Source organism: Rhinatrema bivittatum, chromosome 1 (assembly GCF_901001135.1).
Source record: "Rhinatrema bivittatum chromosome 1, aRhiBiv1.1, whole genome shotgun sequence".
NCBI lineage: Eukaryota > Metazoa > Chordata > Amphibia > Gymnophiona > Rhinatrematidae > Rhinatrema > Rhinatrema bivittatum.
In genome coordinates, this window is record NC_042615.1 from 532,670,648 (window position 1) to 532,688,198 (window position 17,551).

Genomic DNA, 17,551 nt, shown 5'->3' on the forward strand with positions numbered 1-17,551 from the left:
GGTCTAGAATTAACACTAATATTCTGAAATTCTGCAGATAAATCTTCGATATTAGGTTTAAGTTGAAAGGTAATAGGAATAGGTTTCTCAGATGAGCGTGGGGAAGGTGTATTGAATTTGGCTTCTGCATATATTAAAAAATGATCAGACCATGGAACTGGTGATATATTCAAAGAGATGTCCGTACATAGTTTATCATTAACAAAAATCAAATCTAAAGCATGACCAGCCTTGTGAGTAGGGGCACGAGAGACAAGGTTATAACCAAGCGCAGCTAAAGAATCGCATAGAATCATACTAGTGGAATCATTAATAACATCATCAACATGTACGTTGAAGTCCCCTAAAATTATGGAAGGTTTATCCGGGTTCAAATTTAGAGTTAGACATTCAATAAGGGGAGAGATATTGTGAGCTAGTAAGTTAGGAGGGCAATAAAGAACACATAATTGCAATGAATCAGATTCAAATAAAGTTAGTTCATATGGATATGCATTGAATGATGGTATAATTTTAATTCTGAATAATTTTTTAATAATCAGCATAATACCTCCACCTTTACGTTAAGTTCTAGGAATCGAAAAAATATCATATTTAGCGTCACTTAGCTGGTTAATGATGACATTATCGGTGGCTTTAAGCCAAGTCTCAGTAATAACAAAAAAATCAGGGTTTTTTTCGTTTAATAAATCTGAAATTATTGGAGTCTTCTTACTTATTGCTTGAATATTGATCAGAAAAAATGTGAGAAAAATGTTAGATAAATTAAGATTGTTTTCTCTTGGGATATTATATAAAGTTCGCACGAACCTATGTTTTTGAGACTGAGAGGATTCTTTAGACTGTGGTTGGCACCTTAAGCCCAGGCCTAGTTCGCCTAGTGCTTCCGCTGGCCCTGACTGGACTGGAGAGAAAGTAGGCACATGAAGGAAAGCAGAGATAATCAGGACTGTGAGTGACAACCCAATGGCTGCTGAACTTTTACTTTCTTCCATTTTCAGCTAAAATGATACGTTTTTGCAGAGCATTATTTATTGTGCAGTAATAACCAATAAAGGGCGGTCAAACTGTGCTGTTTTTCAAAAGGGGCACTTTATAGCCCAGTGGTTAGCATAATGTGCTCTAATTATGCATGCAATCCAGGTTCAGGAATGATCCCAGGACTCAACTATACTGTTTTCCAGGAGCAGTACTTAATTTATGGTCCAGAGATGAGCACAATGTGCTCTAACATAAGAGATCCAAGTTCAAGAGTGATCTGATGAGTGGCTACTAAATCATACTAATTTCTAAAAGGGGTACTTTATGCTTTTGTGGGTAGCATGATGTTCTGTAACAAAGCAGGATACAGATGCAGGGGACACAGGAAAGCACTGCTACAGTAGAAGAAGTAATGGAGCACTGAAAAATCAAAATATCCCAACTGAAGTGCTAGGCTACAACCCCACTTTTCAGGTCCTCCATGTGTTTACTCTCCACAATGGGCTGTTAGGAGATGGGGGAAGGGGAAGGATGTTTTCTATTTGATGTCTTTTTACACCGGACCATGTGAAGAATTTGGGATATTATATTATAAGGAAAGCTGCATATGGGGAGAAGGTGGCTCACCGAAAGTAAAATCAAAATGATGGAGAGAGGAGCCTCATGTATTAAAAAGAGGAATTATATTATATATTATATTAGCGAGCGGTAAGGAAACAGGCTTAGAAGTAAGAGCATGCAGAGTACACAAAGTATCGGAGAGGAAAAGAGGCTTGTTCAGGGCTTTAGTCAGGGAACCCAAAGTGCTGTTTAAACCCCTCATTGCAGGTTGAGAAATATAGATTCTGTGATGGATAACCTGTAGGTCCCTAACAGGATCACACTCAGCAAAATAACCCATCCACCCTCAAGGTGTTGTATTCCAAACATAAAATAGATTATACTGTGAAGAATCACAAGTCGACAGGTAGAAAAATCAAAGATACAATCCCAGAGCGATAAAAATAAAAGCAGAATGCAGTTCTTAGGGATATGCAGAAGGAAATAATTTGTTTCATTTCGTATTTTCATTTCGCTGGGACCCAATTCATTTCATTAGTTTCATAGGGGGGGGGGGGGGGGGGAAACCAATTCATTTATTAGTTTCATTTGTTTTTTGTTTGCCATTAAAGTCAATGGGGGAAGTATTTGCAGCCTCTTTTTGGCTGCAGAATTGGGGTTTTCTTATCAATTTGGATGAAACTTCTGGGGAGCAATCATCAGAAGAAGAAAAGAGCTCCAAGGTACTTAGACTGTGGCAAAGTGGCACCAAAGTGGCATGAATAGCCTAAGGCACTGTATAGCGTCAAAGGAGTACCAGGAGTAGCAAGGGTGCTTTAACAGAGGTGCAAAGCAGCAACGAGAGTTTCAAAAACACAGCACAGCTTCAAAAGAGAGCACTTATAACAGATGCATGAAACTCGAAGGCAGCATGACAGGCAAAGGGGCAAGACGAGTGGCATCAAACATCTTACAGCACAATGAAGGGGGAGCATAGCAAGCAGAAAGAGTGTCAGAAAAAACCACAAGGCATCGATAAAGGGACAAAGCAGCAGAAAGACTAGCAGCAACATACTGAGGAACCATGATAGTGGCAAGAACACCACAAGGAGTAGAGTGAGTCATCTGGTGTATGGCAGCAAGGCAGAGTGGCAGAAAGTTGATAGGGGCAAGAGAGGCTGGCAGAGCTGAGGTAGTCAGGTCACTGTGGTTTTGATAGGGGCAAGACAGGCTGGCAGAGCTGAGGTAGTCAGGTCGCTGTAGTGTTGATAGGGGAAAGACAAGGAGGCAAGACAAGACGAGGCACAGCACGTGGATGGTGTTAGGTCAGTAGTAGTGGTCCCCAGCGTCCCGGGACCAGGTCTTCTCGGACCCAGGTTGTTTGTGAATACAGCCGAAAGTGGGTGGTAAACTCCATCTAAGGCTAAATACTGGCACGAGACCAATAGTTAACAACTAGTTCAATAAAAAAAAGTGCAGTAAAAAAAAGCTTGGCTGCCTGGCAGGCACAGCAACAAAAAAGAACAAATATCTTTTTCAGCAATAGAAAATTTATTGTGGGAAACTAGCAATAGCAATTGAATAAATATTTGAGACACTCTGAGAGAGCTCAAACAGCAAACAAGCTTCTCAGATAGAACCCAAGAAGAGGGGATCAGGGTGAAGGAGGACGGGGCACCCTGCATGCGGCGCAACTGTGAACCGACCAGTTTGAAACACAGACCAAGGAGTCTAACCTGCATGCTAGGACCTGAAACATGATGAACTATGCCTGGGTGGGGTGGAGCTGCTGTGGGTGCAGATCTTGGTGGTAGTAGCAAATATTCAAACAAGAGCCCCGGGGAGAGTTCCCTTTCCTTTCTGCAGGAAAGGACTCCCTAGAATGGGTTCATTCCTAGAGTGTGGTGGTTCTCTTGGCGTCTAGTGAGCTCTCGCTGGTCTTTTAAATCTGGTGGACGTAGCAGATATACAAAAGAGAATTTTGAAGGCTGAGGTGAGGAGGTTTCCATTTGAACAGCGGTTCAACATGTGTCAGTGGGTGTTAAGAGATAGGCGACACCCGGGGAGAGTTCCCTTTCCTTTGCACAGGAAAGGGCTCCCTGGAATGGGTTCGCCCTGAGAGTGGGGCACAGGCCTTCAAAGTGTGGCAAAGTGGAGGAGGTTTCCATATGAACAGTGGTTCCACATGTGTCAGTGGGTGTTAAGTAATAGGCCATACTCGGGAAGAGTTCCCTTTCCTTTGAGCAGGTATGTTGTGGTTTGATCTGTCACTTCTTCCTGAACTGGTTCACTGCCAGAATAAAATGACATCTTTTTCATTTCTGAAAGATAATTCAACAGCGGATGCTTTTAGAGCAATAGAGACTGCCATTTGTGAAGCAAGAACTGAGATGGAGATTATTTGAGAATACCCAGAAGCTATTAACTGTACTTATGCACTTCAGCTGATGACAAAGGAACTTGAAGAGCTCTCAGAAATAAGAAAACTGCTACTCAATTCAAATCTACAATATCAACCTATGTTGACTTTGTACCCAGCACAGAGCCTCTGTAAACTATGGGAACACAGTGGATGAACTAGAGTACAACCACCACCAGTTTTCTATAGTACTAGAAACATTAATGTTGGCACCTAAGAAAAATTTAGGGAAAATGGCCCATATTATGAAGGTCATGAAAACTATTGAGCAAATGAAACATGCAAGCTCCAAACATCTTAAGTCAGCTTTTTCTGTTCTTACATTCCAAATGTTAAAACAGGAAAAAGAATATTCTGGAAAGAAGTGATGCACAAATACATGAAACTGAAATTAGAGATAGTAGAACTAAACTCAGACAGGCACAGCTTTTGGGGTCGGGCCCTTGTAGTAACATAAGGGCTGGACGGGCAGGCACATCAGTTGAGGTCAGGCCCTTGAAGTGACATAAGGGCTGGACAGTGGACAGACAGGCACAGTGTTTGAGTACAGGCCCTTGTAGTGGCATAAGGGCTGGACAGACAGGCACAGCGTTTGGGATCAGGCCCTTGTAGTGACTTAAGGGCTGGATGGGCAGGCACATCAGTTGAGGTCAGGCCCTTGTAATGATGTAAGGGCTGGACAGTGGACAGACAGGCACAGCGTTTGAGGTCAGGCCCTTGTAGTGACATAAGGGCTGGACAGACAGGCACAGCGTTTGGGGTCAGGCCCTTGTAGTGACATAAGGGCTGGACATACAGGCACAGTGTTTTTGGTCAGACCCTTGTAGTGACGTAAGGGCTGGACGGGCAGGCACATCAGTAGTGGTCAAGCCCTTGCATTGATGTAAGAGCTGGACAGTGGACAGACAGGCACAGCGTTTGGGGTCAGGCCCTTCTAGTGACATAAGGGCTGGACATACAGGCACAGTGTTTTTGGCCAGACCCTTGTAGTGACGTAAGGGCTGGATGGGCAGGCACATCAGTAGTGGTCAAGCCCTTGCATTGATGTAAGAGCTGGACAGTGGACAGACAGGCACAGCGTTTGGGGTCAGGCCCTTCTAGTGACATAAGGGCTGGACATACAGGCACAGTGTTTTTGGTCAGGCCCTTGTAGTGATGTAAGGGCTGGGCAGTGGACAGACAAGCACAGCGTTTGGGGTCAGGCCCTTGTAGTGACTTAAGGGCTAGATGGATGTTATTGTTTGTAAGGTTTTGGGTGGAACCTTGGACACTGTGGCAGCTGACCACACCCACGGCTGGGGGTCCTGTGAGGAGCCACAGGTCAGGCTCAGCTTTGGGACACACAACAGAGTTATATCTTTTATTAGACAGATTTCAGAAGCCACCAGAGGTGGCAGCAGTGAGTAGAGATGAAGGCCGGCTGAGCTAGGGTTCCTCAGGATACTGGAACAGCGATTCAGTCTATGACTGTGCTGTAGTGGAGAAAACTGAGATAGTGAGTACAGTGGAGCATACACAGAGTTCTGGTATTGAGCCTCGTTGGTAAAGTTACTCACACAGTGGTTTCTCCCGGCAGGTGACACAGAAACTGGAATAGAGGCAGGGCCTCGAGGAGTGAGTACCTGGTTCCAGGGAACAGCTCTGAGGAAATAAAGTTGGTAACTCACTGATGATGTAGGCCACGGTTTCTTCCAAGCAGAAGAGATAAGTTCAGGCAGCGAGTCATGGAACATGGGCCCTGGAGGAGCGAGTACCGGTTCCTGATAGCGACCTGAAAGAAATGAGAGAGGCCCCCAAGGAGCGGGTACCCCATTAGGATAAAGTCCAAAAGTTGGGGAGGCAGAGTAGCTAGGTACAGAGAGCGAATCCCATCCGTAAGGAGATCCCTTGCTAACTCAATTAGCTAGCAAAAAGTGGAGGCTTTTGTATCCGGGATGTGTGACATCATCACAGGGAGACGCACTCGAGATTCATGCCAAAGAGAGAATAAGAAGCAGGGCCGCGCGGTGCGTGCACCCTATGGTACCTGGACAACATGGCGGGATGCAGCGCCCAAGCTGGACAGGGGATGCCAGAGAGGACGGCAGGCAGATGCCGCGGCAGCCAGACATCCATTTACCGTGGGAGGAGTCGCAAAAAAGGTAAGGTGGTCGGAGTGGAGACGTCGGGCAGCGACAGTCGTAATAACGGATAGGCACAGCAGTTGAGGTCAGGTATATGTATTGATATTATCTGGAGCATATGAGGCAGTTGGAGCTGCTGCAAGGCCTTAAATTGCTTTTATTCATCTTGCCATTCACAAGGAAAATCTGGAAACCCAAGCAAAGGCAAGTTTATTTTCTAAAACTCTAGCATTTCCATCAACTCTGGTGCCAGCCTTGAGCGTTGAGGGCTCATGATATCCCCTGTCATTGAAAATACACATTCACTGGGCACACTGGTTGGTGGACATGACAGATATCACTGAGCCACTTTGGATAGGTGTGGCCAGACATTGGACTTGTGTGCCCAATATGCCAGCAGATCTGTCTGCATGTCCTCTATGAGCTCTGTGAGATACCGTTTCACTGATATTTCTGCTGGTGTCTCCTTTGCTTGGGCGGGCTGAGAGTCATTCTTGCCAGCTGCTTTCACTCTAGCCCATGCCAGAACAGATGATGTTTTAGGGGCAACATAGCTTTAGCGTACTGAAGTGGAGGAGGAAGTACTAGCTGTCGCTGACAGAGTGCTGCTCCTGGTTTGGCTTGCACTACTCTCTAAAGTGCCCGCTGTTTCCTCCTCTGCTTCATGCCTAATCTGTCTCTGCCTATGGCACTTATGTTCACGGACATTTACTAACAGCAGGTTCTTCACAAATGTGAGACAATCAGACTGTAGGGCGAGTTTCCCTTTCACATGGGGATGTGGTGAGCATATATCTGTCCTAATCTCTCTTGCACCTGCTTCTGCAAAAAGTCTGGACAATACAGCACCTCTGCTGACATTCCCTCTTCCTGTTTAAAGCCCTCCAAATTTTCCTCCAGAAAATTAACTATAGGGATGATGTCAGCCAAGGTGGCACTTCTGGAACTCAGCTCCTCCATGGCATCCTTGAAGGGCTGCAGGATTTTAACCAGCTGACTCGTGACTAACCAATCATGATGCCCTAGGGGACTCTGTACACCTATGTCCATTTCCACAGAAAGGTCATGAAGGGGTGTCTGCTGTTCCACTAACCTCTGCAGCATCATATAGGTGGAATTCCACTGGGTGCCAGTGTCTTGAATGAGACGCTTGTGAGGCATCCTCAAATCAGTCTGCTTTTCACGGAGAACCTGCCCCGCCTTCACACGTCTGTGGAAGTATGCTGCTATGTTCCTGCACTTGTGTATTAACGTATGCAGGTATTCATTCTCTTGGTGATTGGGCTCCAACCCCAGAGCTGACTTCACTACCAGGTGCAGAGTGTGTGCAAAATATTGGATGTTCTGAAAGTCCCCATCAGATATTGCCTTTACCATGTTTGCGACAAAGAACCCTGCCTGAAGATTCCTGTCTCTCTGGTGTAGCTGCCAGTATCTGTCTGATGCATGCTAGAATATTGGCATTGTTTGTTAGGTGGGTGTGCCTTAAAGCCTGATACTTGTTCACTAATAGAGCTGCTGCCTGCCCCTGCCAGGTCCCACTAGTGTGCTGTCATTCAGGCCGATACAGTAAAGCGCGGCCACGGTTACCCTGCTTCTAACTCAGAATTTGGCCGCGTAAGTCCAACCCGCGATTCACTACCCCTTTAAACTCATCCTTACCGCTTCTTTAAATGGGTAACCCTTTCCGCCCGCAGCATGTATATAAGATGTAAACGGTCCGATTAGCTATTCCCTCCCATACAGCAATGTGCACCCCGATTATCTCCTTTTTAACCTGTAGTTTTGCCGCGCGTTTAACCTGCTAACTTACCGCCTACCCTCACCCCTGCGTTAGTGTGGAGCGTAGGGTCAGAGAGACGAAATTTCATGGGCAAACGACCCCCTCACCCTTACCCTGGCGTTAGTGTGGTGTGACAGCAATAGGCAGGCTCCGGTCAAAATCCCCCCCCCCCCCCTCCCGAAGCAAGGCGCAGGGCGAAAATCGACATGTCATTAAAACAAAAGTAAATAAAGTATAATAAAAGTAAACTTACTGCATGGATGACATGGGATGCCCCAAGCAGATGACATGCCTATTATGGGGATCCATGTTAGACATGATGCTTGTGCATCAGGGGCATCATTGGAACCCAGAAGACATGCAATTCAAAATAAAAGAAACACAATTGAATTTGATGGCAGTAGCAATCAATGGCCTGATGGGCATTGTGAGCACCGCTGCCTGGGAGGGGAACCGACAGCAAAAGGAAACTTAAAGAAACGTTTGAAAAACCTACCTAGGGACACTATGGGAAGACTACAGAACCCCACAATGAACAGCCAAAAAAAATCCTATGGGAACTCGATCAATTGAAAAATCCCAAAGTGAGACTCAGAAAAATCGTGACCACCAGGCTCTGCGGAAAAAGAAAGACTGGAAGGACCCCATGTGATTACAATGCATGGGATAAATCCATGGGATCTCTAAGGAAGTGATGAGAAAATTATAATGCTAAATTAATTGGACAGATGAACAGACTGGATGGGCCATAACAGTCTTTTTCTGCCATCATTCTTTTAGGTTTTTATGTATGCTCAGTCAAAGTTCTAGAAATTCTGACATATTTTCCATGCAGAGTTCCATTAGATGATGTCACCATGTGTGAAGACTGCCATCCTGCTTGTCCTTGAAGAACAGCTCTTCCTCTCACCTGCAACATAACATTCTTCTCCTGAACCCTGCACCAACTGCCCCAGCAGTTACAGTATCAGTGCTACAGCCTGCGACACCAACTTCTGTACCACTTTAGCTAACACTTCTCTAGCCTATGGCCCAGTTTCTGCACCTGCTGCACTATAGCTTGATTGACCTGGTTTTCATAGCCCCTCATGGTACCAAGAGTGGGAGGGAATTTGCACATTAATAATTGCTCCTCCTTGTTTCCTCTGCTACTTAGAAAACTCTACTTCTTTGTAGAGCATCATGTGCTACCAAGGAAATTGTTATAGTGCTGCTGCTGCTGCTACTACTAATACAATACCAGCAAAATTATTCCATAGCAAAGAGAATTCACTTACAGTAACCTTAAAAAGCAGGTTCCCTTTAAAATGCAATTGAGAGCTTCTGAGCTGAGATCGATATTGTAAATTTACTGTTTTTCTAATATGTATATACAATACAGTCCAGCTTCAATAAACCAGAATATTAGTTCAACAATCAGATTCCAGTTTAAAAAAAAACCAACCCCAAACCACCACCCCTCAAACTGAAATTCCAGTACACAGTAGAAACACAACCACCTTTAAAGTGGGACAGATCCAATCGTTCTGGATTGGTGTAGCAGAAAGACAAGGAAATATTCTTTTATGAACTTTGAGTATAGTGTATAGTGACACAGAGCCTTATACTTTTAATATAAAACTTTCTAATATAACCAAAAAAGCATTTTACAGCAGCAAAAAAAAAATATTTTTATTGACAGCTAAATTAAAAGAAATGCAGTGACAGCCTTCATGAAAAATGCAGATGGTGATTAAAGCTCATTTTCTCATGGTAAGGGAAGTATTCACTCTAGTTATTATCAGAAATGACATTATGTCCTTGTATAAGAAATGAGAGAGGTACAATATTCTCATTTTCATTTCAGCATAAAGTACTGAGATCAGCTTTGGTACAGCCCCATTTGCAGCACATGCCTGCCATGCCTACAGAGATGTCCCGTTTTCTCCTGTGGTTCTTTTGCCAAGGATATCTGTCTGACCCCACAGGAGGAATGGCCCCTATTCCACTTACAGCCTTCTGAACAGCCTGCTCAACCTGACGGCTATACTCATTGAAACCTTTTGATGCAGGTCCATACTCTTTGTAGTCATCATTTAAGCTGAAAGAATCTTGGAAGGGCTGTTGATCAAATGGCTGGCCGGCCTTTGAAAGTTGCTGCAAATCAGCACCAAAGATAGACTGTAACTTCAAGTTATCCAGTTCTTTGTTGTAGGTTTGAGTAGAATCTGTTGACAGAAAAATAAATAAATGAGAAAAAAATAAATAAAGTACAACTAGGCAGTATGGTGAGATGCATAGCTCAAATATTCTGCTTAGAATGATTTGATAGGAATATAGCAATGGTGTATGTGATAAATCATAATCAGTGCCCCTAGCCTCTCACAATTGTGCAGCTTCAGGAGAAACCGCATAATTACCTTGCTGCATAATTGACAGCTTGCCACAGTATCAAAATAGGTGACACTTTTCCACCACCTAATTCAGTCTTTCAAAGAAAGCTATAGCTTGACTTCCTTCAGCCTCAGTTCTCTCTACTGCTCCTCCAGCCCCTGCTCTCACAAACAGTCTGCATAGAAGGGGTGGAGTGGGTGTGGTGCTAAAGCAGCAGCTCATGAAAGAGGCAGCCCTCGACTCTCTTAGCTCAGTCCCTTTCCTTCTGTTGTTCCCCCTACCCCTCTCTTGAAGGGAACAGGATGGGAGAAATGAAGTTGGAGTAGACAACGCAGTCACAATTATCCCTCAGATATCTCCTAAATCAACCCAAAGGTGATGATTCTTCCTGGATGGAATGATATCCCTTTAGAAGACTTTGTATCTTTATACCAAGGTTCTTGCACCAGCATAGGGAGTTAATAAACATGTGGATAAAGGTGAACCGGTAGATGTAGTGTACTTGGATTTTCAGAAGGCATTTGACAACGTTCCTCATGAGAGGCTTCTAGGAAAACTAAAAAGTCATGGGACAGGAGGCAATGTCCTTTCGTGGATTGCAAACTGGCTAAAAGACAGGAAACAGAGAGTAGGATTAAATGGGCAATTTTCTCAGTGGAAGGGAGTGGACAGTGGAGTGCCTCAGGGATCTGTACTGGGACCTGTGCTTTTCAATATATTTATAAATGATCTGGAAAGAAATACGACGAGTGAGACAATCAAAATTGCAGATGACACAAAATTGTTCAGAGTAGTTAAATCACAAGCAGATTGTGATAAATTGCAGGAAGACCTTGTGAGGCTGGAAAATTGGGCATCCAAATGGCAGATGAAATTTAATGTGGATAAGTGCAAGGTGATGCATATAGGGAAAAATAACCCATGCTATAGTTACACAATGTTGGGTTCCATATTAGGTGATACAACCCAAGAAAGAGATCTAGGTGTCATAGTGGATAACACATTGAAATCGTCGGTACAGTGTGCTGTGGCAGTCAAAAAAGCAAACAGAATGTTGGGCATTATTAGAAAGGGAATGGTGAATAAAACGGAAAATGTCATAATGCCTCTGTATCGCTCCATAGTGAGACCGCACCTTGAATACTGTGTACAATTCTGGTCGCCACATCTCAAAAAAGATATAATTGCAATGGAGAAGGTACAGAGAAGGGCTACCAAAATGATAAGGGGAATGGAACAACTCCCCTATGAGGAAAGACTAAAGAGGTTAGGACTTTTCAGCTTGGAGAAGAGACGACTGAGGGGGGGTATGATAGAGGTGTTTAAAATCATGAGAGGTCTAGAACGGGTAGATGTGAATCGGTTATTTACTCTTTCGGATAGTAGAAAGACTAGGGGGCACTCCATGAAGTTAGCATGGGGCACATTTAAAACTAATCAGAGAAAGTTCTTTTTTACTCAACGCACAATTAAACTCTGGAATTTGTTGCCAGAGGATGTGGTTAGTGCAGTTAGTATAGCTGTGTTTAAAAAAGGATTGGATAAGTTCTTGGAGGAGAAGTCCATTACCTGCTATTAAGTTCACTTAGAGAATAGCCACTGCCATTAGCAATGGTAACATGGAATAGACTTAGGTTTTGGGTACTTGCCAGGTTCTTATGGCCTGGATTGGCCACTGTTGGAAACAGGATGCTGGGCTTGGTGGACCCTTGGTCTGACCCAGTATGGCATTTTCTTATGTTCTTAATGATACACCAGTTACAAAGATTTGGATGTTTTCTAAAGTCTGCAATTACTGGCATTTCACAGCTGAGAGAGGGGCATTATTTCTATTCATAGAAGTCTTGATGACTGACACTACTGCTGACAAGTTTCAAACGTGTCCTAATTCAATTCGTTTTTGTATCTGTTATTATGTGTTCAACAAATGAACAGGGGCCCAGAGGAGCCGGGTGTGCATAGCATGCAATTACATGGGGCGGCAGACTCAGGGGGGTGGCAGTAGCAGGCAGATTCAAGACCTCCTAGTCCTCTCAAGTGCCTGAGGGCTGGTGCAGTGCCGAGCAGAGTAGATGCTGTAGACTTGGGGAACACCCATGCACAGCTTCCTTCCTCCCTCCACCCCCTCCCCTGCGGTTTTTCCTGATCACTCCCTGCTGCAACTAATAGTGGTGAGGAACCCTCAGAGCAGCTTTTTTTCTTCATCTGCAGTCAGTTCCTATTCTGTGCCAGCCCATCCCACAGCTGAGAGCAGCAGGGGCCATGGTCTCATGCGGACTCAGGAAGGCATCATTGCTTTCAGGCCAGGGACCTGCTGGAAGCACTTGAGCTGCTGCAGGGATGGCCCAAAAGGAAAAAAACAGCAGGAGCAACAGAAGTTCTGGGAAACTCAGAGAGGCCAGTAAGAAGAGGAATGTAAGCAATACTGTGCCAGTGTCCTGTGTCAGTCTGCGCAGGGTGTGTGTGTGTGTGTGGATGGCAGCCTTCCAGCCAAAGACTCTTCTAATTTTTTACTTTTTCTAGCTTTTACTTTTACTTTTTAGAAATGAATGTAGTTATCTTTTAGTCTTATTTATTTTATTAATCCGGTTTTTGTAATTTTTAGTCTAATTATGTATTCTAATTATTCATTTTTTATGTTTTATTTTTTAATTGGAATGTAAAACGTAATGATAGAAATTTGTTTCTGTACAACGGTATATAAAAACTGTACAAATAAAATAAATGTGTGTGTGTGTGAGAGAATGGCAGCCTGCATTGTGTGTGTGTGAGAGAATGGCAGCCTACATTGTGTGTGTGTGAGAGAATGGCAGCCTGCATTGTGTGTGTGCACATGATTGGCAGCCTACACACACGTGTGTGTGTGTGTGAGAAAGGCAGCTTGCATTGTGTGTGTTTGTTAGAATGGCAGCCTGCCAGCCTATATTGTGTGTGGGTATGAATTGTAGCCTGCCCGACTGATGTGTTTGTGCATATGAATGGTAACCTGCCAGCCTGAGGGGGGTTGTATGTGTGAGAATGGCAGCCTGCCAGCCTGGTGTGTGTGTGTGTGTGTGTGTGTGTGTAATAAGAACATCAAGACAAAAAAGAGAGGGAAAAGGATCAATAGTCCAATCCACAAACCTTCAACTAATTAAAAGCAAATGACGATATCATAAACGGTCTTTGCTTTGAAATTTCAATCCGCGGCCTCTCGCCTCGCAATGGGCCGCAAGCCTAAAACATGTTCTGTTTGTTTTTAGAAGTGATTGAAGAATGTTGGCCGCTTGATACAAAGAATTGTAGAGAAACATCCCCTGAAGAAGATTGTTTTCTACAATTGAAACATGATTCATGTCGGGATTCTATTAATTGATATCTGATAAAGCATGGGCTAAGTATTCCTCGCTCAAAAAAGTTTTCAAAAAAAGTTTTTCAATTTTTAAACTTGGTGGGAAGTATATATATGTTTTGTTTCACATTTAAACCTTTTTTAGGGAAGTTTGGGTAAAATATTGTGGCAAAAAGTAAGAAATTGTAATAAAGTTTAATATTAACATGAGCAATTGACGATAGATGATTACATATTACTCTGCTTTGTAAGCTGATTAAGGCTTGCGGCCCATTGCGAGGCGAGAGGCCGCGGATTGAAATTTCAAAGCAAAGACCGTTTATGATATCGTCATTTGCTTTTAATTAGTTGAAGGTTTGTGGATTGGACTATTGATCCTTTTCCCTCTCTTTTTTGTCTTGATTATATTAGAGAGGTGTTCTGCTTCTTTGTTTGTAATAAGAACATGCCATACTGGGTCAGACCAAGGGTCCATCAAGCCCAGCATCCTGTTCCCAACAGTGGCCAATCCAGGCCATAAGAACCTGGCAAGTATTCAAACACTAAGGGGCAGATTTTAAAAAAGTATGCGCGCCTGGCGCAAACAAGAGTACACCAGATTTTAATAGATACGCGTGTAACTTTTAAAATCCGGGGTCGGCACGCGCAAGGCTGCGCAAAATCGGCAGCCTTTGCGCGCCGAGCCGCGCAGCCTGCCTCCATTCCCTCCGAGGCCACTCCAAAATCGGAGTGGCCTCGGAGGGAACTTTCTTTCCAGCGCCCCCCCACCTTCCCTTTCCTTCCCCTAACTAACCTGCCCCCTGGCCCTAACTAATTCCCCCCCTACCTTTATTTCAAAAGTTACGCCTGCCCGAGGCCGGCTACTGGCGCGCCATGTTCCGGTCCGGGGGTTGGTTCGGAGGCCGTGGCCATGCTCCTCGGAACGCCCCTGATGATGCGCTGGCCGCAACACGCCTCCCGACACGCCCCCAACACGCCCTCTCAGGAAAGCCCCGGGACTTACGCGCGTCCCGGGGCTTGTGCGTGCCGCCGTGCCTATGCAACATAGGCTCAGCACGCGCAGGGGTTGGAAGGGGCAGCTTTTCGGGGGTTACGCATGTATCCCTTTGAAAATCTACCCCTAAGTCTATTCCATGCTACTGTTGCTAGTAATAGCAGTGGCTATTTTCAAAGTCAACTTAATTAATAGCAGGTAATGGACTTCTCCTCCAAGAACTTATTCAATCCTTTTTTAAACACAGCTACACCAACTGCACTAACCACGTCCTTTGGCAACAAATTCCAAAGTTTAATTGTGCGTTGAGTGAAAAAGAACTTTCTCCGATTAGTTTTAAATGTGCCACATGCTAACTTCATGGAGTGCCCCCTCGTCTTTCTATATCTGAAAGAGTAAATAACCGATTCACATTTACCCGTTCTAGACCTCTCATGATTTTAAACACCTCTATCATATCCCCCCTCAGCCGTCTCTTCTCCAAGCTGAAAAGTCCTAACCTCTTTAGTCTTTCCTCATAGGGAAGCTGTTCCATTCCCTTTATCATTTTGGTCACCCTTCTCTGTACCTTCTCCATCGCAACTATATCTTTTTTGAGATGCGGCGACCAGAATTGTACACAATATTCAAGGTGCGGTCTCACCATGGAGCGATAGAGGCATTATGACATTTTCTGTTTTATTCACCATTCCCTTTCTAATAATTACCAACATTCTGTTTGCTTTCTTGACTGCCGCAGCACACTGAACTGACGATTTCAATGTGATGCCTAGATCTCTTTCTTGGGTGGTAGCTCCTAATATGGAACCCAATGTGATGCCTAGATCTCTTTCTTGGGTGGTAGCTCCTAATATGGAACCCAATATTGTGTAAGTATAGCATGGGTTATTTTTCCCTATATGCATTACCTTGCACTTATCCACATTAAATTTCATCTGCCATTTGGATGCCAAATTTTCCAGTCTCAAAAGTTCTTCCTGCAATTTATCTCAATCTGCTTGTGATTTAACTACTCTGAACAATTTTGTATCATCTGCAAATTTGATTACCTCACTCATATTTCTTTCCATATCATTTATAAATATATTGAAAAGTACGGGTCCCAATACAAATCCCTGAGCCACTCCACTGCCCACTCCCTTCCACTGAGAAAATTGTCCATTTAATCCTACTCTCTGTTTCCTGTCTTTTAGCCAGTTTGCAATCCACAAATGGACATCGCCACCTATACCATGACTCTTTACTTTTCCTAGGAGCCTCTCATGAGGAACTTTGTCAAACACCTCAAAATTTTAAAAGGAGTTATGCATAGAAATGTAACATACTATCATAGCAATTTTGAAAAGTCATTTATCCGCATTAAGTGCACTTAACGTGGGTAAAACATAAGGACAATTCAATAGCATATCTTATGGCAATCCTTAGAAATTAACTTAACATGGGTTAATGTACACATGTAGAACCCAGTTAAAAGCAAGTAAATGCTTTTGAAAATCAGGCAGTAAGCCTTGTCCCTATCTGTCCACATTAAATTTCCTCTGCCATTTGGATGCCCAGTCTTCCAGTCTCACAAAGTCCTTCTGCAATTTATCACAATCCGCTTGTGATTTAACTACTCTGAATAATTTTGTATCATTTGCAAATTTGATAACTTCACTCATCATATTCCTTTCCAGATCATTTATAAATATAATGAAAAGCACCGGTCCAAGTACAGATTCCTGAGGCACTCCACTGTTTACCCTTTTCCACTGAGAAAATTGACCATTTATTCCTACGCTCTGTGTCCTGTCTTTTTTTTTTTTTTTTTATTATTTAATCATTTTTGAGGTAACAGGTTATACATCGTCAACAACAGTAACAATAATAGTCCACAATCAGTGATAGAATCATAACATAAGCAATATGACACCTATGTCACTGAGGTATAAATACCAAGAAAAGTTCCTGTGTTTTCGCCCTACACCCACCCCACAACCATGGCCATGCAGTCGAAAAGGAAGGAGAGAAAGAGAAGACAAGCCAAGGAGAAAAAATACATTTGAATAACATAAATCATTATGGTATAATGGAAGATATTCTAATACAATGATTGATATAGATAGTTATATATAGGTGTATATAGAGATAGGAAGGAATATTGCATGCAAAATGAGAAACCATTGGTAGGATAATCAATCATGTGAAAGGGATGTATACGGATGGACACTGTTGCAATGCTCCCCACCTTGCTTACCAGGATAGTTATTCACCCAGTTAAATATAAATTATGTGGGAAGCCATAAGTCTAATCTTACGATTGTGTCTTTAACCACTGAATATATGGGCCCCACACCTTTTGAAAAGGTCCCAAATGATCTTGATGTGTAGCCGTAAGGCGCCCCAGTTGATAATAATTATAGAGTCTATGTTGAATTTGGGCGAGGCTTGGTGGATGTATTTGATTCCAATGTGCCGCTATTTCTGTACGAGCCGCAATAAAAACTTATATAGCAAAATGTTGTGCCTCCTTATTCAACCCAGCAATTGGTAAACTCAGTAGGATGTGCCATGGCTTAGCATCTATAACAATCTGAAGTACAAGAGAAACCCAAGCACAAATCAGAGGCTAGAAATGGGACAATTTCGGGCATTGTCACTATACATGATAATATGTGCTGATACCACCACAACCTCTCCAACCTTTGAGATTGTATAATTAAATTTATGGAGAGTTAGCGGGGTATAATGTCATCTGTACAATAGTTTGTAACAATTTTCATGTAAACCAGCAGAAATAGAGAATTTGTGGGCTGTTAAAAAGATTAAGTCCCATTCCTTATCCTCCAGGTTATGATTAAAGTCAGTTGCCCATGCTTGCTGCTGCCAAATTGGGCCAACAAACTTCCCCTTTAATAGTGCATAGATTTTTGAGATCACCCCTCGAATAGTCTGTGCTTTCTTACAATAGGTTTCAAATAAAGTGCCGGTCAATTGTAGTGTTCCGGCCCTGGTAGCCCTTTTAACA

The 17,551-nt window shown here is 43.4% G+C and overlaps 1 protein-coding gene across 1 annotated transcript in view; it reads right to left on the reverse strand.

Annotated features, from left to right (window-relative positions):
* Window positions 1-9,492: 9,492 nt before the first annotated feature.
* Window positions 9,493-17,551, reverse strand: part of LOC115097707 (relaxin-3-like) — a 28,221-nt gene continuing 20,162 nt past the window's right edge. Inside the window, exon 2 of the mRNA XM_029613686.1 lies at window positions 9,493-10,053. Coding sequence (XP_029469546.1) covers window positions 9,689-10,053 — 365 coding nt within the window. The 3' untranslated portion in view covers window positions 9,493-9,688. The remainder of the gene's footprint in view (window positions 10,054-17,551) is intronic.